We start from the raw sequence: 23,184 nt of genomic DNA, 5'->3' as shown, positions 1-23,184 counted from the left end.
GGGGGGAGTAATGGGCTGTAGATGTACTGAATAAGGCCTTAAGTGCTTTACAATTTGTAAACAAATCTAATAATTAAGATTGATATGGACTGTATAACACACCTGCCGTATAACCTGCTTGAGCCATATCTGGAAGTGGAGCATTTAAACCTGTATTAATGTGATAAATGCAACAGACCAAGTTTACATGTGAGATTTAGGAAAATGCACATCATATAAAGCCTGATTCCTAAATATAAGATCTGTTTTGGTTTAAGGTGGAGCCGAACCCAGAAAAAACACTCTTTGCCACAATAGGAAAATCCACATCAATATTTAAGCTTGTGTTCCTCTGTGTGGTATTAGGGTGTGGTGGCAAGCCTATTACCTTCTCGTTCCAAATTTCCTGTCTCTACGCTGCTTTTCATAAAACCCACAACCCACTAGATTGTATGGGTTCCTATTTCAAAATATTTATGTTGACAGAGAGACCTAGGTTAGCTTAATGAGCAGAATGGCTGTTACCAACCTGACCGTTTCTTAACCACTTTTCTTATTTCAGCTTTTCAGGCAAGTTAGAGAAAGAGGCTGGAAAATCGGTGACCTCTTGCAAGCTGTTCTTCAGTACTGTGAAAGCTCAGAGATGCCCTCAAATATCTCAAATCCTTTGTTCGCTTGGCTTCTGGAAAACTGTTAACAGGCACTTTATAGTTCACATTACTGGAAGAGGTGACCGTCTTCTAATAGTTATTTTAGCTAGCAGTTATATATTTCTCTGTAAAGGAAACAGATAACATAATGTAGCGTTGCCTTTGCATTGTAGAATATTTGTATGTGCAAGAATATATATATATATATATATATATATATATATATATATATATATATACACACACACACGTACAGTATGTAATGTGTGTGTTACACATACAGTACATTATTTATTATAATATAGCATATCTGTGTGATTGGCACCAAGACAGTGTGAGTAACTGTGATGTTCTTGGCGGGTTGTGAGTTGTGTTGGCATTTGTTGTATCAGCTTGGGGACACAATTTCATATTTGTATCCAAACAAAGTTACATTTCTTTTCTAGACAAGGTTCTACAAGCTAGTTTTGTGTCCTAACACCCTACACGTGTAGAATATCACTTTGGAAAGGTGATTGCACAGGAAAGAGCCCCTTGTGAGAATAGTGACTGTACTAAGTGTAGCTGCACTACCCCTCGTTTTTTCTGATGGATTGCACCTCATATAATATCTACAAACAAGTTTTTTGTGACTGAAGCTATGTCTGCATAATTGCCCAGCACATATTTTAGTATAGATAGGGATCTTCCATACAATCTGCTTTACAGTATATCTCTCACATTTTGGCATGGCTTCATTCTAGTCATTCACTTTGCACGTTGTATTTATTTTGTGTTTTATTGAAATTTGTGCCTGAACGAAATAAAGTTCACAGTATTGTACACAGATTAGTGACTTGCAAGGTAAGTTTTACTGAAAAAGACATCCACCCATTATTTAATACATAAGTCCCCTAATTAATATGATTTATTATAATTGTTTATTCTTTTCAGTGGAAAAAAAATCAACATGTCAATGTTTATTTCCTAACGTATTTATTTGATGAAGATTGTCCAAATTTGACAAAAAAAAAATTAGTCTGACCTTTTTCACCTCTTGCTCTCCTTTCCCTATTCCTCACAATATTTGCAGGCAGGAAAACTACCATTTTTTTTCTTTTTCTGTGTTGAAACAATTTTGTTACACACAAAAGCTGGCCAAGTTAACCCTTTTGCTGCAACAGACACTTTCTCACTCCTGTGCGGAGTGTGCTTTGGAACACTGTGGGATGGTTTCAAGCCAGATCTATCCAAAATGGGCAAGAAAGTGAATTGTAAGTGTGTGTGTGTGTTTGTGTTTGTGTTCTTGCTTAGTACGACCAGCACATTGTGGTTACAGATTAGGTATCAATTAGCTTTTCCAGTTCAGCATAATCAGGATTACACAGACGCGTTGTCCTAATAAAATCAGCACTTTCAACATGATAGGGCAAATTTTTATTAACTTTGCTAGTTTGCACAGTCATAAAATATGTAGGAATTATATGGGTAGGCCACCTAGGCATACTGTATGTAAAATCCATTTCCTTTACAGCCAGTCAGCATTGGGTGAGAAGAAATGCTGCCCCTGGTGGTAAGGGCCCTGGAACAAGGCCTAAATACTGTATGTAACAATAGACGTATAAGCTCCCTGAATCAACTTATATATGTTTATGTAATGTAGTTTCTTTGTCTGGTAAGAGAGGTTTTCATTTAAATGTTTTTCAAGCATAAAACCACAAAGAAGATTACACAGTTTAGATGTTTTGTTTATTAATTGGAGATTTGAATGTAAGAAAAGAGCACTCATCCCAATCACAAAATAATATAAGCAACACTCATCCCACTTACAAAAATAATATAAATTGAAAAGTGGACTGTCCTTTTTACCGTGCTTGGACAATGGAATTGCCAAGAAGGTCAACAAGATAAATCCACTAACTATGAGTGTTTAGTGGGGGGTTTTTTCATGCAAATATACATTTTATTCTATTATAGAAATATTTTTAAAAAGGTATCTGAGACTAGTCAATGAATACATGTCTACTGCCGTATTGTGTTTCAGCAGCCTAACCTTGATAAGTCTCTCTACAAAACTGAAATGTGCAGCATATGAATGGTTTCTACATATTGTGTGTGTACCTTTTCACAAATGTACATATTAATAAAGCAATTATTGTAAACTTGTTACTGCATCATTTTTATCTAACCAACAGCTTGTTTTTTTTTTTCCATGTGAATTTAAAAAATCCTTAATTGTTGAATATTTTTTGTTTGGTGTCAGGAGAGCATCCGCAAATAATAATCCTCTATAAATACGTCATGATGCACCACTCAGTGCACACATGCATGCGGACAAGATAAAGAGGTCCAGTTGTTGCAGGATAAACACCAGTACAAGGTAGACATGTGATCTAGGTAGCTTTGACCGTGGAATAATTGTTGGTGTCAGAAAGGGATGGTTTTCTGTTATCTCACAAACTTCTGATGTCTTAGTGATAGTCTTGTAAATGATTGAAGTTGGTGGAGAATGGCCATAATGGTTCTAGATGACAGAAGGGCAACAGTCATTTAAATAACCATGCATTACAACAGAGGAATGCAAAAGAGCACCTCTGAATGCACAACACTTGACAGTAAATCATTGCCTAGTCCAGAGGTTCCTAAATGCATTCCTCAAGACACGGTCCATGTTTTAAGGATAACTATGCTTAGGCACAGATGACTTAATTAGTTCCTCAGAGAATTTGAGTTAACCATCTGTGCTCAGCCATAGATCTGGACTGTTCGGTTGTCTTGAGGACCACATTTGAGAACCACTGGCCTAGTCTGATGGACCTTGATTTCTGCTTTGACATGCATACACTATTGTCAGAATTTGAGGTAAAAAACATGAATCCTGTTTTGTTTCAGGATGCAGGTGTGGGTAATGGTGTAGGTAATGTTTCTTGGCACTGTTATGAACCATGTATAACCCGAATTGCAGTATACATGAAATCAAATACCAGAGTTCTCAGAAAACATATCAGCATTGCAACTGTGTAGAAAAGGTTCTAGTTTAATTTTATAAACAGAACATAACCAGCAATAAACTATTGCTCATCAACTTGCTCTGCAGAGAAGAGTTCAGCAATGCTATAACAAGTCCATTCCATCAGCAGAGGTTGGTGGCAGGGAAATGAGACCTTCCATAAACCTTCAGAGGTAAGCAGTAGTGAAGAAGCTTCCAAGCCTATGAGCATGCTCAGAAGTCTGTGACTGGTAATTCCAGACATGGCTATAAGCAGGATATTGTGAGCATCATTAGAAGTCTGTCTCTGGTAATGCTTCCAGACAGGAGTACATCAGACTATCACCAGTACTGGGGAGTCAGTGAGACCAGACTATAAAGGAGCTTGGTTGCCTCATTTAGCCCATTCTCATGATTCTCACAATCAGCTGCTCCACTGGGTGTTTCCAAATGGCTATGCCTATAACAGCAGTAACCATGGCAATAAGATGCACTGCATAAAGGGCTGAACAGCATATAGAAACATGACTATTTCTGGGTCGCAGTGTCCTGAACAATGTGGCCCCTATTCTAACAGGCATACAATAAGCTTGTTAATACCAATTGAGAATTGTTTAAATGCTAAAGCCTGATTATTGTTGCAAAGCATGTGCTTCCTTTATGATTACAGTCTATCCATCTTCTAATGCAGTGATTTTCAACCTTTTTTTTTTACTCGCGGCACACCAAACAATATTTAAAAATTGCCAAGGCACACCATCAGTTCCCCACAGAAAAAAAACAAAACACACATTGGCCGTCACAGTAAAAAAAAAAAAAACTACACATACATTGGCTTACACAGAAAAAACAATCACATTGCTCCCCACATAAATCATGTTGCTCCCCACATGAATTATTCACATTGTTCCCCCCATAAATCCTTATTCTCCCCACATAAATCCTATTGTTCCCTACAGGAGAACTAAAATAACAAATATTAGCCCCTATCGGTCAGCTGTCGTCCTCCCAATCCCTTAGTGGCGAGGGTTATTCATAGTGGAGTGCTGTGAATACTGAGCAGCGGGCGGTCAGGCAGGTGTGGATGTGGGTGGGCAAGGAAAGCTGTGTATGCATGCGGGAAATGGAAGATGTGTATGCAGGCGGGTGGGCTGGCTGGGTGGTGAGATACGGCGGTCGTGACGTATGATATCACACCGCCGTGTCTTCAAGGCATAGGTTACGGCCAGAGCACGACTGATCCTCTAAGAAGAGCCCGGACCTACAGTTCGCTCTGAATGTGCAGGAAGCTGCTCTGGCTCTGCGGCCAACCTCGCAACTGGTCGCGGCACACCAGTGTGCCACGTCACACTGGTTGAAAAAAACTGTTCTAATGGCTACTTCAAGCAGAATGATGCAGATCTACCCAGTGTTATTTGCACCACATGCATTATTATGCAGGCAAGGACTTCCCTGCATGTATTAACCCTTTTGTTTGGTAACTGAATGATGTTATTTGGGAAGTAACTATCTATATGAAAATCTAGTTACAGATGTGTCCACAAACATCTTTGCTATATCCCGCCATGTATGGCACAGTTTTCCATGTTTTTTTTTAAGTTGCTTCTTTAATATGTTACTTTATACATATTCTATCATGGCAAACAAAAATTTTAAAATTCATCCACTCTCCACTCGTGAAAAATAGCTTAGCCGTGTTTTGCATGTTGTGCCATATTTGTAAAAAAGCAAAGATGTAAGTGGACACATCTGTATATGTATTTTAAAAAGTATGGAGGTCTTCTGGTTGCCACTCCTAACCACCAACATGCGTATAAATCCATTTTAAGTATTGCTTCTACTGATTATAGTGAATAGCGCTGCTAGATCTCTAGAGGACAGGTGGAGAAGTTGCCCAAAGCAAAACAATTCGCTCCTACCTATCCATTATATCATGTACATTCTATAAATGAATAGGTAGAGGCTTAATGGTTCTATGGGCAACTTCTCTACCTGTCCTCTTTAGAAGGTCAATGCGTTGTACCCTATGTGCTTGGAGCTGACTGGGTGGTTGATCTGAGCCATGTATTGTCATCGTCCCATTCATTTTAGTTGACGGAGCTGTGCATTATATAATAAAAAAGGGATATATTGAATCACATTAGGCTAAGTGTTGATCCTGGCTTCCTAATGTTATGCCTGGATACAGTCAGCACTCAGGCACTGCAGAGTCTACAGTAGGGAGAATAAGAAACATGGGAGTCATGTCCGGATAATGATAATATTGGTGGTGTGCGTATGTGTTTTGGGTCTTTAGAGTACCATTGGATTGTAAGGTAAGCACACATACTGATGTCTGATGGATGTGATTGCCAAAGCAGTGCCAAAATAACCGGTGATGTGGCCATAAATGATTGGATGACTTCTAACAGCATCTTTTACATATGTTATGCATTGAAAGTACTAGAGGCATATTCCACATACCTGCTACAGGTAGGTAAAAACAAAATGGCTGATAGGATTGCACTCTTAAATGTGATGGTGAGGATTCTGTACCAAGGGTTAATGATCAATGTGAATGTGGTGCAGAGTAATAGCTCCCATGATAGGGTAGAAGATGACCCATAATGTAATTAGGGGAGGGACAGCTAAGTCTATAAATAAACCTTAATGACAAATACAGAGATCACATAATACTAAAAGCATACTATGCTTCAGGGAAGGTGATGCTAATATGTCTTTCCTTCCTTCCTTTATTAGTTTTGTATAATCTCCTTGCCAATTATGTTCTGCCTGCTTGATGTCAACGTAAATCAGACATTTTGGATACATTTCCAAACCAGTCTTATTGTATAAAAACATTGTTCCATCTCCACCGTTGGCAAACTATTGTATCACATGAACAAGAGACCTTTTATCCCTACAGTGATTCCTTTTACCCACCCTCACCCACCCACCACCACCACCACCACCACAATTTGTTTCTCTAACCCACAGGTTCTCTAATTCAGTCCCCAGGACCCCCCACAGTTCACGTTTTCCAGGTCATCCAGCAGGTGCACAGGTGTATTCATTACTCACTCACACATTTTAAGAGACCCACAGGTTAAGCTAATTATTTCACTTGTGATTCTGTGGGGAGACCTGGAAAACGTGAACTGTTTGAGGTCCTGAGGACCGAGTTTGAGAACCTGTGCTCTAACCATATGATACATACACAACTGATTAGATCCACACAGCACCATAGGTGTTGCGCTTTGTTTCTCCTGCCATATGTTATCTTTCGGGGTGGACACCTGAAAACGTAGCTGCTACAGAGTACATTACATATTAAAGCCTCTAAGTGCCGCCTGATAGCTGCAGAAGGTATCTGGGCTCCAGTCACCTGACATCCGTTACATTTTAGAAAAACAAAAAAGTAGTGTTTACAGTAAATGTGCTTACAGACATCATGCTCTAGATTTCTCATGTCATCCAGACTTTATCTGAAAATGAAAACTGCCACCTCAGACAAAATAATATAGCTTACAATAAATCTTTATCTAGCTGAGTGATTTGTCATAAGCAGCATAATGATTCATCACGTACAGTAGACATGTGGGAGATGAGCAGTTTCACTGAATGCGTGGTTTATTTGCATGACATTAACATATGATGAATCTTACCAAGCTTTGTTCTCTATATGTTAAAGCTTTAAACCCCTCAAAAAAAGACGTGTGTTTTTTTCCAGATTCAGTCATTGGTACCTGTTACCATATGGTGACCGATTGTACCTGTGAGGTCCCAGCAGTAGCATCATATGCTTTGTTTCAGCATAATTTTTAAATGATAATGTTTGCTTTTTTTTGGATAAAGTAAGTGTTTCCACAGAAACTCACCGCAGAAGTTTATTACATAACTTTATGGCTAATTGTATCGTGCCCGTGCATTTATTCTTCTTTCCCTTACGTCCTAGAGGATACTGGGGTTCCATTTAGTACCATGGGGTATAGACGGGTCCACTAGGAGCCATGGGCACTTTAAGAATTTGATAGTGTGGGCTGGCTCCTCCCTCTATGCCCCTCCTACCAGTTCTCAGTTTAGAAAATGTGCCTGGAGGAGCCAGTCACGCTAATGGAAGCTTCTGAAGAGCTTTCTGCATTTATTTGTTATTTTCAGGTAGGGCTGGTTGGCACCAGCCTGCCTGCTTCGTGGGACTTAGGGGGAGGGGGGGGGGGGGGACAGCCCAACCTCTTGAAGGGTTAATGGTCCCGTTCCCCGCTGACATTCCCGCAGCACGCCGCCACCCCTAACAGAGCCAGAAGAAAGAAGAGTGGTGAGTACTAAGCTGGCGTCCCTGTAAGCGGGGTGCCGGCCATAATGGCAGCATGCGGGTACGGAGACGCACTGCTTCTAACCGGGGCGGAATGCGTCTCCAGACACAGTACACAGCTGCGTCTCAGTACACTGTACACAGTACCCACACTGGCAAAAACAGCCTTAGAACGTTTTTCTCTCCATTTTAAGCACCAGATTTCCTCAGCCAGTATAAAAAAATGGGAGACCGCGCTCCAGTGAAGGGGTGTGGCTTCACTATGAGCGGATCCAGCAGCTCACCAGCGCCATTTTTCCTCTGCAGTGGACACAGACGCTGACTCACATGGACGCGCAGCTCCTCCAGAGAGACTCCAGATTACCTCAGCGGTACCAGGGTACTTAGTCTGCAACCCTCGCTAAGCTTGTTAGCGATAAGATCGCGGTGGGGGCTGGTTCCAAATAACTCTGTGTCTCCCTGAAGGGCTCATTTTGGGTTAATTGTGCTTAACCTTTTCCTGTGTGTGTGTGCTGTCACATTTACATTATTTAAGAAAAAAGCTTTTTTGGGGGCCGCACTAGTCTTACAATAAGGTTGTAATGCCCTCTGAAAGACTGATTTATGACGCTGAATTGCGTTATGGATACAGCAACTTTATGCATAGGAAAAATCCTTTTTGCAGATATTTGTTGCTATCAGTGGTGCTCCCTAGAGTCAAGAAGAGTATAAACAAAGAAAACCCAACAAAAAAGAAAAGTTGGAAAGTAGACTCTTGTGTGGGAGCACTCTATTCAGAGGATTGGATATATATTAATCAATTCTGATAAAACATAATTTTATTAATTCGTTATTAAAATATGAATGTAGGAGTAAATTGTACGTAAGATAATGTAGCTACGCGAAAATATAACACTATATTGTGTGCAATTAATGTGGTTTTTAATACCACAATAGAAACCGGAAATCAAATATTTGGGCTGTTGGTTTTACTGAGATAACAGTAACACCTTTGTATAATATATGACCATCATTTATTCTACAGCAGTCCTATTCAGGATTAATTAGTCGTAGAGAATTAAATCATAGGTCATACAGAACCGAATGCCAATTGGTATTATTAGGGATCACTCTAGATCGGGCAGAAGAATATTTTGCAGTTCCAGGGTGTTCCAGGGTGGTCTCCCATCCGAGTACTGACCCGGCCCTCCACTGCTTGGCTTCCAAGATCAGACGAGATCGGGCATCTCCAGCGGGGTATGTCTGCAATTTCTTAATCTGCCCGTTCAGTCAATCCCAATACCTGTATCGCCAGAGTTGTATAACAGAGGTGAACTGAATCAGTCGTATGTTCAGTATCTGAAATTATCTTGTGCCCATGAAAATAAATTTGTAGCAATATTGATCACCATGCAATAATACACTGTGCATTTAAACAAGGTTATATTAGCGACAGTTATCATATGCAAAGATTCTATGCAAGGGTGTCCACTTGCATACCCGGGATATGATAATGATGTATAATCAGGTAACAATTATAGCAAACCTGTTGCTGTAGGCAATATATAGTATATGTGGCCTCTAATAATTTATACCACACACGCCACCACAGCAAGGAAAATGCACACAGAAATAATGATTGAGTAACAATTTGCTGCAATTATGCAGCTAGTAAACCTCTTTAGGATTCTTTGTGCAATAATCTGCCGTATGTGCCCATGAAAATGAAATTGTAGCAATATTGATCAAAATGCAATAATAATACACAGGGACGTCCACTGTGCATTTAAACAAAATTACATTTACATTATGTCAGGCAAAGAGTGTGTTTCTTGTACAGCTAAGTGTTCCTCTTCACCAGGGGGCTCACTACTGGGTACTCAGGGCAGTGTACCTTCCCAGAATAGCAGGGCTGAACCGGAGTGGGTTAATTCCATTAAGGGAGTGATCTCCAATATTTCTACGAAATTATTCCGCAATGAGAAAGAGACGCAATACTTAAGACAGACTGTGGATGAGTTTATGAATAGAGACTCAGTCCCCAAACCAGCGTCTTAATCCCCACCCATTTGTCCGCAAAAACGATCTCTGGCCCATATCCTGCAGTCTGACTCTGACAATGATTGGTCAGACATGGAGGAGGTGTATTTGGAGGGGGGCGAGGGGGGTATACTACTCTGTCACAGGGAATAGAGGTTCTTATAGAGGCTATCAGAGATGTTCTGCAAATTCCTGATAAGGTGTCAGAGGAGTGTGAGGAATCTTATTTTAATGTAAAAAAGAAGTCCTCAGTCACTTTTCCTGTGTCAAAGGAATTGAATACCCTGTTGGAAGAACCGTGGGTTAATCCTGATTAAAAAAAAAAATTAAATCCCTAAAAGGTTGCTCTTATCTTTTCCTCTGGAGGATAGGAAAAAATGGGAAAATCCACCGATAGTGGACGCATCAGTCTCTAGGCTGTCACGAAAAATTGTATTGTCTGTCCCTGGTGCAGCCTCCCTAAAAGACACGGCTGATCGTAAAATTGAAACTACATTCAAATCACTGTACACAGCTGCTGGAGTGGCCCAGAGACCCACTATTGCATGTGCGTTGATCACAAAAGCCATTGAAAAATGGTTAGGTAACCTAATGAGGGGTTAGATTCCTTGTCTCAGGGGGATGTTGTTTTACTCCTGCAGCATATACAGGACTCTGCGAACTTTATGGTGGAAGCCATAAAAGAGAGAGGTTTGCTTAATGCGCGCACCACCGCTATGGCAGTGTCAGCACGCAGAGGCTTGTGGCTACGCCAGTGGACTGCTCATGCGGACTCAAGGAAAGGTGTGGAAGGCCTACCATTCACTGGAGAAGCCTTGTTTGGAGATGAACTAGACAAATGGATCTCCAAAGCTACTGCGTGTAAGTCTACGTATCTTCCATCCGCAGCTCCCTTAGCCAGGAAAGCTTATTCAGCTTCAAATTTACAGTCCTTTCGGGCAGCCAAGTTTAAGGGCAAATCCAGAAGTGCTTCTACGTCCCAGAGGCGCAAGAGGTAAACCACGCAAACCAGCAACTGCAGGTGCTCAGGAACAGAGCTCATGCTCTGCTTACTCAAAGCCTTCAACATGACGGTGGACCGCGATGCCTGGAGGGCTGTCAGTTGGGAGTCCGGCTACAATTCTTCAGTCACATCTGGTGAAGTTCGTGCCGGGATTCCTTGGTCATAGATCTTATTTCCTAGGCCTACAGACTGGAGTTCCAAGAGCTCCCACCTCACAGATTCTTCAAATCAGGCTGACCAGTTTCACAAGAGGCAAGTATAACTTTACAGCATGCCATCCAAAAACTGGTACAGACTCAAGTCATTGTTTCAGTTCCACCTCATCTGCACAACAAGGGGTACTATTCCAACTTGTTTGTAGTACCGGACGGTTCGGTACAGCCGATTCTGAACCTCAAGTCCTTGAACCCGTTCTTAAGAGTGTTCAAGTTCAATATGGAGTCTCTGAGAGCGGTAATCTCAGGTCTGGAGGAAGGGGGAATTCCTAGTGTCTCTGGATATCAAGGATGTGTACCTTTTACATTACGATCTGGCCGCCTCATCAGGCTTATCTACAGTTTGCACTGCAGGACTGCCACTACCAGTTCCAGGCCTTGCCATTTGGTCTCTCCACGGCACCAAGGGTATTCACCAAAGTAATGGCAGAGATGATGTTTATACTTCGCAAACAGGGAGTGAATATAATTCTGTACCTGGACGATCTTCTGATAAAGGCGCCGTCCAGGGAGAGGTTGCTGGACAGCATTGGTCTCAACCAAACTTCTCCAGGATTACGGGTGGATTCTGAACTTACCGAAATCTCACCTAGAGCCAACAAGGTGGCTCCTATTCCTGGGAATGATACTGGACACAGTCGCATAAAGTGTTCCTTCCATTGGAAAAGGTATTCGTAATCCAGTCGATGGTTCGGGATGTCCTGAAGCCAGCACAGATATCAGTGCATCTATGCATTCGCCTTCTGGGGAAAATGGTGGCCTCTTACGAGGTGCTTCAATACGGAAGGTTTCACGCAAGATCCTTCCAGCTGGATCTGTTGGGCAAATGATCCGGATCGCATCTTCACATGCACCAGAGGATCCGTCTGTCGCCAAAAGCCAGGATCTCCCTTCTGTGGTGGCTACAGATTTCTCACCTCGTCTGAGGTTTGGAATTCAGGACTGGATTCTGTTAACCACGGATGCAAGCCTCAGAGGTTGGGGAGCAGTCACCTAGGGGTTGCAGTTTCAAGGAAGATGGTAAAGTCAGGAAGTCATCCTTCCAATCAACATTCTGGAACTCAGGGCCATGTACAACGCCCTTCTGCAGGCCTCATACTGTATCTTCTTCAAGATCGGGCCATTCAGGTCCGGTCAGACAATGTGACGGCAGTGATATACATAAACCGACAGGGCGGACCGAAAAGCATAGCAGCAATGTCAGAGGTGTCAAGAATTCTCCTCTGGGCAGAAAAAAAACCGCTGTGGCGTTGTCAGCGATCTTCCTCAACAGAGGACGACCTGCACCCGAGGGAGTGGGGCCTTCACCCGGAAGTGTTCAGGTGCTTGACACATCGATGCGGATGTCCACAAATCGACATGATGGCCTCTCGTCTCAACAAGAAGCTCAAGATGTATTGTTCCAGGTCGAGAGACCCACAGGCAGTGGCAGTGGACGCTCTGACGACTCCATGGGTCTATCAGATGGTGTACATGTTTCCTCCACTTCCTCTGATCCCAAGTATTCTAAAAATAATAAAAAGGGATTATTGTCAAGCAATACTCATTCTTCCGGACTGGCCAAGATGGGCCTGGTACGCGGATCTTCTGGAGATGCTCCTCGAAGATCCGTGGCCTCTACCTCTTCGCGAGGATCTTCTGCAACAGGGGCCGTTCGTCTATCAGGACTTACCGCGGCTACGTTTGACGGCATGGAAGTTGAATGGCTGATTCTAGCCAGAAAAGGAATCCTCAACAAAGTTATCCTGACTATGATCCAAGCCAGAAAGGGGGTAACGTCTAAACATTACCACCGTATTTGGAAGAAATACGTCTCTTGGAGTAAGAGCAGAAATTATTCTGAGATGGAATTTCATCTGGGACTTTCCTGTTTTTTCTGCAGGCAGGTGTGGATGTGGGCCTACGTCTGGGCTTCATAAAAGTCCAGATTTTGGCCTTGTCCATTTTCTTTCAAAAACAATTGGATTCGCTCCCTGAGGTCCAGACGTTCTTGAAAGGTGTTCTGCACATCCAACCTCCCTTTGTGCCTCCCACGGCACCTTGGGATCTCAATTTCGTGCTGCAGTTCCTCCAATCGGACTGGTTTGAACCGTTACAGGAGGTGCACGTAAAATATTTTAAGTTGAAGGCCTTCACACTGTTGGCCTTGGCTTCAGTAAGACGTATGTCGGAGCTGGGGGCTTTGTCTCACAAAAGCACCTATTTAATTTTCCATGAGGACAGAGCTGAACTCAGAACTCGTCAGTAATTTCTTCCTAAAGTGGTGTATGTGTTTCACATCAACCAACCTATTGTGGTTCCAGTTGCCACGGACACCTCTGCTACTTCAAAGTCTTTGGATGTTGTGAGTGCTTTGAAGGTATACGTAAAGAGGACAGCTCGTCACAGGAAGTCTGACTCGCTGTTCGTTCTCTGATCCCAATAAAATTGGGTGTCCTGCTTCAAAGCAGACAATTGCACGCTGGATCAGGCTAACTATCCAGCATGCTTATTCCACAGCAGGTTTGCCGGTTCCAAAATCTGTACAGGCCTACTCTAGTAGGTCGGTAAGTTCTTTTTGGGTGGCTGCCCGGGGTGTCTCTGCTTTACAGCTCTACCGATCGGCTACTTGGTCAGGTTTGAACATGTTTGCTAAGTTCTAAAAGTTCGATGCTTTGGCCTCTGAGGAGTTACAGTTTGGTCAATCAGTTCTGCAGGAACCTCAGCACTCTCCCACCCGGTTTGGGAGCTTTGGCACATCCCCATGGTACTAAATGGAACCCCAGTATCCTCTAGGACGTAAGAGAAAATTTGGATTTTAATTACCTACCAGTAAATCCTTTTCTCGTAGTCCGTAGAGGATACTGGGCGCCCGCCCGGTGTTTCGTTCTTCCTGCACTGTTACTTGGTTAAGTATTGTTGGTTCAGCTGTTGTTGTTCCTGTTTAAAGTTGGGTTAGCATAGCTTTCCTCTGGTTTGTGTGTGCTATCCTTTATATCCTTCTCTCAAAGTATGTCCGTCTCCTCGGGCACAGTTTCCTAGACTGAGTCTGGTTGGAGGGGCATAGAGGGAGGAGCCAGCCCACACTATCAAATTCTTAAAGTGCCCATGGCTCCTAGTGGACCCGTCTATACCCCACGGTACTAACTGGAACCCCAGTATCCTCTACTGACTACGAGAAAAGGATTTACCGGTAGGTAATTAAAATCCTATTTTTTTTTTTTTACATTTTCGTTCCATTTTATATTGATGATTTGGCAGCCACCATTGCTTGACAAACAGTATGTAGTGAGCTTTCAGGAGTTCCTGACTGACATGCACTAACTCAGAACAGTCCCTTTTTTGTCTCTTCCTTCTGAAGCCGCATACGCACCGTGCATTATACAGTGCATCCGAAAAATATTCACATCGCTTCACTTTTTCCACATTTTGTTATGTTACAGCCTTATTTCAATATGGAATAAATTTAAATTTTCCCCTAAAATTCTACACACAATACCCCATAATGACAACATTAAAAATGTTTTTTTGAGATTTTTGCAAATTTAATAAAAATAAAAAAATCTAAGAAATAACGTGCATAAGCATTCACAGCCTTTGTCATGAAGCTCAAAATTTCGCTCAGGTGCATCCTGTTTCCACTGATCATCCTTGAGATGTTCCTACAGCTTAATTGGAGTCCAAATTTAGTTGATTGGACATGATTTGGAAAGGCACACACCTGTCTATATAAGGTGCAACACTTGACAGTGCATGTCTGCACAAACCAAGCATAAAGTCAAAGGAATTGTCTGTAGACCTCCGAGACAGAATTGTATTGAGGCAAAAATCTGGGAAAGGTTACAGAAAAATATCTGCTGGTTTAAAGGTCCCAATGAGCACAGTGGCCTCCATCATCCGTAAATGGTAGAAGTTCGGAACCACCAGGACTCTTCCTAGAGCTGGCCGGCCGTCTAAACTGAGCGATTGGGGGAGAAGGGCCCTAGTCAGGGAGGTGACCAAGAACCAGATGGTCACTCTGTCAGAGCTACAGCATTCCTCTGTGGAGAGTAGAGAACCTCAAGAAGGACAACCATCTCTGCAGCAATCCACCAATCAGGCCTGTATGGTAGAGTGGCCAGACGGAAGCCACTCCTTAGTAAAAGCACATGGCAGCCCTCCTGTAGTTTGCCAAAATGCACTTGAAGGACTCTGACCATGAGAAACAAAATTCTCTGGTCTGATGAGACAAAGATTGAACTCTTTGGCGTGAATGCATGGCGTCATGTTTTGGTGGAAACCAGGCGCCGCTCATCACCAGGCCAGTAGCATCCCTACAGTGAAGCATGGTGGTGACAGCATCATGCTGTGGAAATGTTTTTCAGCAGCAGGAACTAGGAGACTAGTCAGGATAGAGGGAAAGATGAATGCAGCAATGTACAAAGACATTCTGGGTGAAAGCCTGCTCCAGAGCGCTCTTCACCTCACACTGGGGCGACGGTTCATCTTTCAGCAGGACAACGACCCTAAGCACACAGCCAAGACAGCAAAGGAGTGGCTTCAGGACAACTCTCAATGTCCTTGAGTGGCTCAGCCAGAGCCCAGACTTGAATCCGATCGAACATCTCTGAAGAGATCTGAAAATGGCTGTGCACCAACGCTTCCCATCCAACCTGATGGAGCTTGAGAGGTGCTGCAAAGAGGAATGGGCGAAACTGCTCTAAGATAGGTGTGCCAAGCTTGTGGCATCTTATGCAATAAGATTTGAGGCTGTAATTGCTGCCAAAGGTGCATCAACAAAGTATTGAGCAAAGGCTGTGAATACTTATGTACATGGGATTTCTTAGTTATTTATTTTTAATAAATTTGCAAATATCTAAAAAAAACTTTTTTCAAGTTATCATTATGGGGTATTGTGTGTAGAATTTTGAGGGAAAACGTGAATTTATTCCATTTTGGAATAAGTCTGTGGCATAAAAAATGTGGAAAAAGTGAAGCATTGTGAATACTCTCCAGATGCACTGTTACTACCGATGTGGACAATGTAGTTCATATTGCACCATGGGGGTCATTCATAGTTGATCGCAGCCAGCAACTTTTTGCTGCTGCTGCGCTCAACTAATCCCTGCCTATGGGGGAGTGTATTTTAGCATTACAGGGCTGCTATCGCTCCATGTGTATACACCTTGCGATGCCAATGCGCACTCCCACAGAGTCGGTATCGCAAGAAAAAATAGACTTTGCAGGCAGGTCAATTTTGACTAGAAAATGTACAATCTAGTTTCTAGTATTGACAAAATTGTACATAGCCAAAATTACACTGTGTGTATAGTCAATATCTGTGGTTCTGGGCTCCAGGGAGTTCAAGGGAAATCGGCCACATAGGCAGAATCGCACCATGTGTAGGCCCCTTGTGTGTAGGTTACTTAGATACAAAACAATAATCCCATGTGAGGTTGCATTTTTAAAATTGTATTCATTTGTTTGTTCATTTACTTATTTATATAGTTTTATATAATATGCCAAAGCACTTTTACAGAGAATATTTAAATCTCAATCATTCACATCATTATCTGCCCCAGGGAGCTTACAATCTATACAATCTACAGTTTTTGGAATGTGGGAGGAAACCCTAACACAGGCATAGGGCTGTATTCAATAGCTGTGTGAAAGACTGCAGCTTCCGACAGATTTCTGTCGGAAGGGGTTCTGATCTATTCAATTTGGCCAGTTTTTTTTGTTGGAGAACACGTGGATTGGTGGAATAGGTGCCGATCCGTGCTCTTCTGTCGGAAACGGGGCCAAATCCGAAAAAAAAAAAAAAAATCTGATTGAGCAGGGCATTCCCCCAGCCAGGCTCCTCACTCCCGGCAGCGCCTCTCCCCGCCACCACAGACATGTCCCCCCGCCGCCGTTGTCAGCGCACTCGGCAGCCGTTGACAGCAGGACAGTACACCGGAACGGCCAAATCCGACAGTCGGATTTGGCCGTTCATTGAATAGTCCTTGTCTGATCCATTCCGACAAATGCATGTCGGAATGGATCCAACACTTATTAAATATACCCCATAGCATACAAGCGCCATACACATAGGTCCCTGGTTGGAGGCTAACACATCATGCAAGTACTGTGACTCATTTGTATGTGTAAACAATAACCCTTGTGTGTGAGGATGAAATGTAATTGTTTTACAAACAAATGTAATAAAGCATTGAAGTCTGAATATTATTGACTGAGTTATTTTTTTATACAAATAAAAATTGTAATTTTAAAAATAATTAATATTGGTTTGAAATTTAAGATCAGAAAGGAATCTTTTTTTCTCTGACGTCCTAGTGGATGCTGGGGACTCCGTAAGGACCATGGGGAATAGACGGGCTCCGCAGGAGACTGGGCACTCTAAAGAAAGATTTAGGACTATCTTGTGTTCACTGGCTCCTCCCCCTATGACCCTCCTCCAAGCCTCAGTTAGATTTCTGTGCCCGGCTGAGCTGGATGCACACTAGGGGCTCTCCTGAGCTCCTAGGAAGAAAGTGTTTGTTAGGTTTTTTATTTTCAGTGAGACCTGCTGGCAACAGGCTCACTGCATCGAGGGACTAAGGGGAGAAGAAGCGAACCTACCTAAGTGGTGGTAGCTTGGGCTTCTTAGGCTACTGGACACCATTAGCTCCAGAGGGATCGAACACAGGACCTGACCTCGTCGTCCGTTCCCGGAGCCGCGCCGCCGTCCCCCTTACAGAGCCAGAAGCAAGAAGGTGGTCCGGAAAATCGGCGGCAGAAGACTTCTGTCTTCTCCAAGGTAGCGCACAGCACTGCAGCTGTGCGCCATTGCTCCTCATGCACACCACACACTGCGGTCGCTGATGGGTGCAGGGCGCTGGGGGGGGGGGGCGCCCTGAGCAGCAATACTGACACCTTGGCTGGCAAACTGGCACCATATATAGCCCCAGAGGCTATATAGGTGCTTTTTAACCCCTGCCAGAATCCATAAAAATGCGGGAGAAAGTCCGCGAAAAATGGGCGGAGCTATCTCCTTCAGCACACTGGCGCCATTTTTCCCTCACAGCTCCGTTGGAGGGAAGCTCCCTGGCTCTCCCCTGTAGTCAATACACTACAGAAAGGGTTAAAAAGAGAGGGGGGGCACAATTTAGGCGCAGTATACAATATATATAGGCAGCTATAAGGGAAAACACTCTTTATATGTGATATCCCTGTGATATATAGCGCCCTGGTGTGTGCTGGCATACTCTCCCTCTGTCTCCCCAAAGGGCTTTGTGGGGTCCTGTCCTCTGTCAGAGCATTCCCTGTGTGTGTGCTGTGTGTCGGTACAGCTGTGTCGACATGTATGAGGAGGATAATGATGTGGAGGCGGAGCGAATGCCTGTAAGTGTGATGTCACCCCCTGCGGGATCGACACCGGTGTGGTTGGCCTTATGGAAGGATTACGTGAAAGTGTCAACTCCTTACACAAAAGGTCGACGACACAGAACAGCCGGCTACTCAGCTTGTGCCTGTTCCAGCGTCTCAAATGTCATGGGGGGGCTCTAAAAACGCCCGCTACCTCAGATGGCAGAAACAGATGTCGACACTGATACCGACTCCAGTGTCGACGACGATGAGACTAGTGTACCCTCCAAATAGGTCCACCCGTTACATGATTGAGGCAATGAAAAATGTATTACACATTTATGATAATACCCCAGGTACCACATAAAAGGGTATTATGTTTGGTGAGAGAAAACTACCAGTAGTTTTTCCTGCATCTGAGAAATTAAATGAGGTGTGTGAGGAAGCGTGGTCTTCCCCCGGTAAGAAATTGATAATTTCTAAACGGTAATTGGCAGCGTACCCTTTCCCGCCAGAGGATAGGTCACGTTGGGAAACACCCCATAGGGTAGATACAGCGCTTACACGCTTATCAGAAAAGGTGGCACTACCGTCTCCGGATACGGCCGCCCTGAAGGAACCTGCTGATAAAAAGCAGGGGGTTACCCTGAAAGATATAGTCACACACCCGGGCATTATATTGCGACCAGCCATTGCTTCGGCATGGATGTGCAGTGCTCCCGCTGCGTGGTCAGATTCCCTGTCGGAAAATAACTATGGATAGGGACAATATTTTGCTGACAATAGAGCATATAAAAGACGTGGTCTTATACATGCGTGATGCACAGAGGGATATTTGCCGGCTGGCATCAAAAATAAGCGCTAGGTCCATTGCCGCCAGACGGGGGTTATGGACTCGGCAATGGTCAGGCGATGCCGACTCGAATCGGCACATGGAAGTTTTGCCCTATAAGGGGGTAAAACTGTTTGGGGATGGTCTTTCAGACCTCGTTTCCACAGCTACTGCTGGGAAATCGACTTTTTTGCCACAGGCTACCCCACAACAAAAGAAAGCACCGTATCATCAAGTACAGTCCTTTCGGCCCCAGAAAAGCAAGAGGGCTAGAGGCTCATCCTTTCTGCCGAGAGGCAAAGGTAGAGGAAAAAGCTGCAGCACACAGCTAGTTCCCAAGAGCAGAAGTTCTCCCTGCGTCCGGTAAGTCCACAGCATGACGCTGGGGCTGCTCAGGCGGACCCGGGTACGGTGGGGGCCCGTCTCAGAAATTTCAGCGCCCAGTGGGCTCTCTCACATGGATCCCTGGGTCCTTCAAGTAGTATCTCAGGGGTACAGGCTGGAGTTTGAGACGTTCTTCCCCCCGCCGTTTCCTAAAATCTGCCTTACCGGCACCTCCCTCTGCCAGGGAGGCGGTGTTGGTGGCTATTCAACACTATAATCAAAAGAAGTGATTGTCAAGGTGCCCCTCCTTCAGCAAGGAAGGGGTTACTATTCCACAATGGTTGTGGTACCGAAACAGAACGGTTCGGTGAGACCCATCTTAAAATTAAAATACTTGAACTTTTATATCAGAAGATTCAAGTTCAAGATGGAATCGCTCAGGGCAGTTATTACGAGCCTGGACGAGGGGGATTACAGGGTCTCTCTGGACATCAAGGATGCGTACCTGCATGTCCCCATTTACCCTCCTCACCAGGAGTACCTCAGATGTGTGGTACAGGACTGTCACTATCAGTTCCAGACGCTGCCGTTGGAGTTGTCCACGGCACCGAAGGTCTTTACCAAGGTAATGGCCGAAATGATGATACTCCTTCGCAAGAAGGAAGTTTTTATTATCCCGTACTTGGACGATCTCCTGATAAAGGCGAGGTCCAAAGAACAGTTGGTAGTGGGGGTAGCACTCTCTCGGGAAGTGCTACAACAGCACGACTGGATTCTCAATATTCCAAAGTCACAGCTGGTCCCGACGACACGTCTTCTGTCCCTGGGAATGATTCTGGACACAGACTAGAAAAGAGTGTTTCTTCCAGTGGAAGCACACGAGTCCTGGAAAAAATGGTAGCTTCGTACGAAGCATAATTCCATTCGGAAGGTTCCACGCAAGGACGTTCCAGTGGGACCTGTGGGACGAATGGTCCGGGTCCCATCTACAGATACAACAGCGGATAACCCTGTCGGCAAGAAACAGGGTGTCGCTGCTGTGGTGGCTGCAGAGGGCTCATCTACTAGAGGGCCGCAGATTCGGAATACAGGACTGGGTCCTGGTGACCACGGAGGCCAGCCTTCGGGGCTGGGGTGCAGTCACACAGAGAAGAAATTTCCAAGGAGATTTCGCTTCACATAAATATTCTGGAGCTAAGGGCCATTTACAATGCCCTAAGCCAAGCAAGGCCCCTGCTTCAGAACCAGCCGGTACTGATCCAATCAGACAACATCACGGCGGTCGCCCATGTAAACAGACAGGGCAGCACAAGAAGCAGGATGGCGATGGCAGAAGCCACAAGGATTCTCCGATGGGCGACCTACACCCGGGAGAATGGGGACTTCTTCCAGAAGTTTTCCAAATGCGGGTAAACCATTGGGAATGACCACGGGTGGACATGATGGCGTCCCGCCTCAACAAAAAGTTGAAAAGATATTGCGCCAGGTCAAGGGACCCTCAGGCGATCGCTGTGGACGCTCTAGTGACACCGTGGGTGTACCAGTCGGTTTATGTGTTTCCTCCTCTACCTCTCATACCCAAGGTACTGAGAATAATAAGAATGCGAGGAGTGAAAACCATACTCGTGGTTCCGGATTGGCCAAGAAGAGCTTGGTACCCGGAACTTCAAGAGATGCTGGCAGAGGACCCTTGGCCTCTGCCGCTAAGACAAGACCTGCTGCAGCAGGGACCCTGTCTGTTCCAAGACTTACCGCGGCTGCGTTTGACGGCATGGCGGTTGAACACCAGATCCTAAAGGAAAAGGGTATTCCGGAGGAAGTCATCCCTACCCTGATCAAAGCCAGGAAGGATGTCACCGCAAGACATTATTACCGCATTTGGCGGAAATATGTTGCTTGGTGTGAGGCCATGAAGGCCCCGAGGGAGGAATTTCAACTGGGTCGATTCCTACACTTCCTGCAAGCAGGGGTGACGTTGGGCCTCAAATTGGGGTCCATCAAGGTCCAGATTTCGGCTCTGTCGATTTTCTTCCAGAAAGAACTGGCTTCACTGCCTGAAGTTCAGACTTTTGTCAAAGGAGTTCTGCATATTCAGCCTCCTTTTGTGCCCCCAGTGGCACCTTGGGATCTCAATGTGGTTTTGGCATTCCTGAAATCACATTGGTTCGAACCACTTAAGACTGTGGAATTAAAATATCTCACGTGGAAAGTGGTCATACTGTTGGCCCTGGCTTCGGCCAGGCGGGTTTCAGAATTGGCGGCTTTGTCTTGTAAAAGCCCTTATCTGATTTTCCAGATGGATAGGGCAGAATTGAGGACTCGTCCTCAGTTTCTCCCGAAGGTGGTCTCAGCTTTTCACTTGAACCAACCTATTGTGGTGCCTGCGGCTACTAGGGACTTGGAGGATTCCAAGTTGCTGGACGTAGTCAGGGCCCTGAAAATTTATGTTTCCAGGACGGCTGGAGTCAGAAAAACTGACTCGCTGTTTATCCTGTATGCACCCAACAAGCTGGGTGCTCCTACTTCTAAGCAGTCTATTGCGCGCTGGATTTGTAGCACTATTCAGCTGGCGCATTCTGCGGTAGGATTACTGCAGCCTAAATCAATAAAAGCCCATTCCACAAGGAAGGTGGGCTCATCTTGGGCGGCTGCCCGAGGGGTCTCGGCTTTACAACTTTGCCGAGCAGCTACTTGGTCAGGGGCAAACACGTTTGCTAAATTCTACAAATTTGATTCCCTGGCTGAGGAGGACCTGGAGTTCTCTCATTCGGTGCTGCAGAGTCATCCGCACTCTCCCGCCCGTTTGGGAGCTTTGGTATAATCCCCATGGTCCTTACGGAGTCCCCAGCATCCACTAGGATGTCAGAGAAAATAAGATTTTACTCACCGGTAAATCTATTTCTCGTAGTCCGTAGTGGATGCTGGGCGCCCATCCCAAGTGCGGATTGTCTGCAATACTTGTACATAGTTATTGTTACAAAAATCGGGTTTTGTTGTGAGCCATCTCTTCAGAGGCTCCAATTGTTATCATACTGTTAACCGGGGTTCCTATCACGTGTTATATGGTGTGATTGGTGTGGCTGGTATGAGTCTTACCCGGGATTCAAAATCCTTCCTTATTGTGTCAGCTCTTCAGGGCACAGTTCCTAACTGAGGCTTGGAGGAGGGTCATAGGGGGAGGAGCCAGTGCACACCAGATAGTCCTAAATCTTTCTTTAGAGTGCCCAGTCTCCTGCGGAGCCCGTCTATTCCCCATGGTCCTTACGGAGTCCCCAGCATCCACTACGGACTACGAGAAATAGATTTACCGGTGAGTAAAATCTTATTTTATTTTATTTTTGTCTTTTTATCACTTCTCGAATGATAATGTATGTGTTGCCACCTGAAGCTATTAGGTTTCAACTTAGTTTTTCATGTAAGCATTTATTTACAGTGATGAATTAATACAAATAATTAACTTCTCTTTGTGGTTCTCAGTATTTCAATCAGATGTATATGCTTAAAACAGCTCCTAACATAGCATTTTCTGTGCACAATAGTGAGTTCATTATTGACTATAAATTCATAAAGCTCATGAAGCTTTCTGAATTCAAAGCAA

At 44.3% G+C, this 23,184-nt stretch overlaps 1 protein-coding gene and 1 pseudogene across 5 annotated transcripts in view; one reads left to right on the top strand and one right to left on the bottom strand.

Annotated features, from left to right (window-relative positions):
• AKAP11 (A-kinase anchoring protein 11) overlaps positions 1-23,184 on the top strand; it is a 246,602-nt gene that overhangs the window by 200,828 nt on the left and 22,590 nt on the right. For 2 of the 5 annotated variants that reach the window (XR_010214542.1, XR_010214538.1), the window contains exons 12-13: positions 542-1,882; positions 2,872-2,988. Coding sequence is in view for 3 of the 5 variants with exons in the window: in XM_063952863.1 (XP_063808933.1) it covers positions 542-676 (135 nt within the window). In the remaining 2 variants the exon portion in view is untranslated. Of the gene's footprint in view, positions 1-541; positions 2,774-2,871; positions 2,989-23,184 lie in introns of those variants that run through there. The other 3 variants (XM_063952864.1, XM_063952862.1, XM_063952863.1) reach the window with 2 other exon arrangements.
• On the bottom strand, positions 9,019-9,138 carry LOC135052313 (5S ribosomal RNA; annotated as a pseudogene).

The sequence above is a fragment of the Pseudophryne corroboree genome, chromosome 2 (assembly GCF_028390025.1).
Source record: "Pseudophryne corroboree isolate aPseCor3 chromosome 2, aPseCor3.hap2, whole genome shotgun sequence".
In the NCBI taxonomy this organism is placed as follows: Eukaryota; Metazoa; Chordata; class Amphibia; order Anura; family Myobatrachidae; genus Pseudophryne; species Pseudophryne corroboree.
The sequence above is the reverse complement of the archived record's forward strand: the minus strand, read 5'-3'. Positions and strand labels throughout refer to the sequence as shown.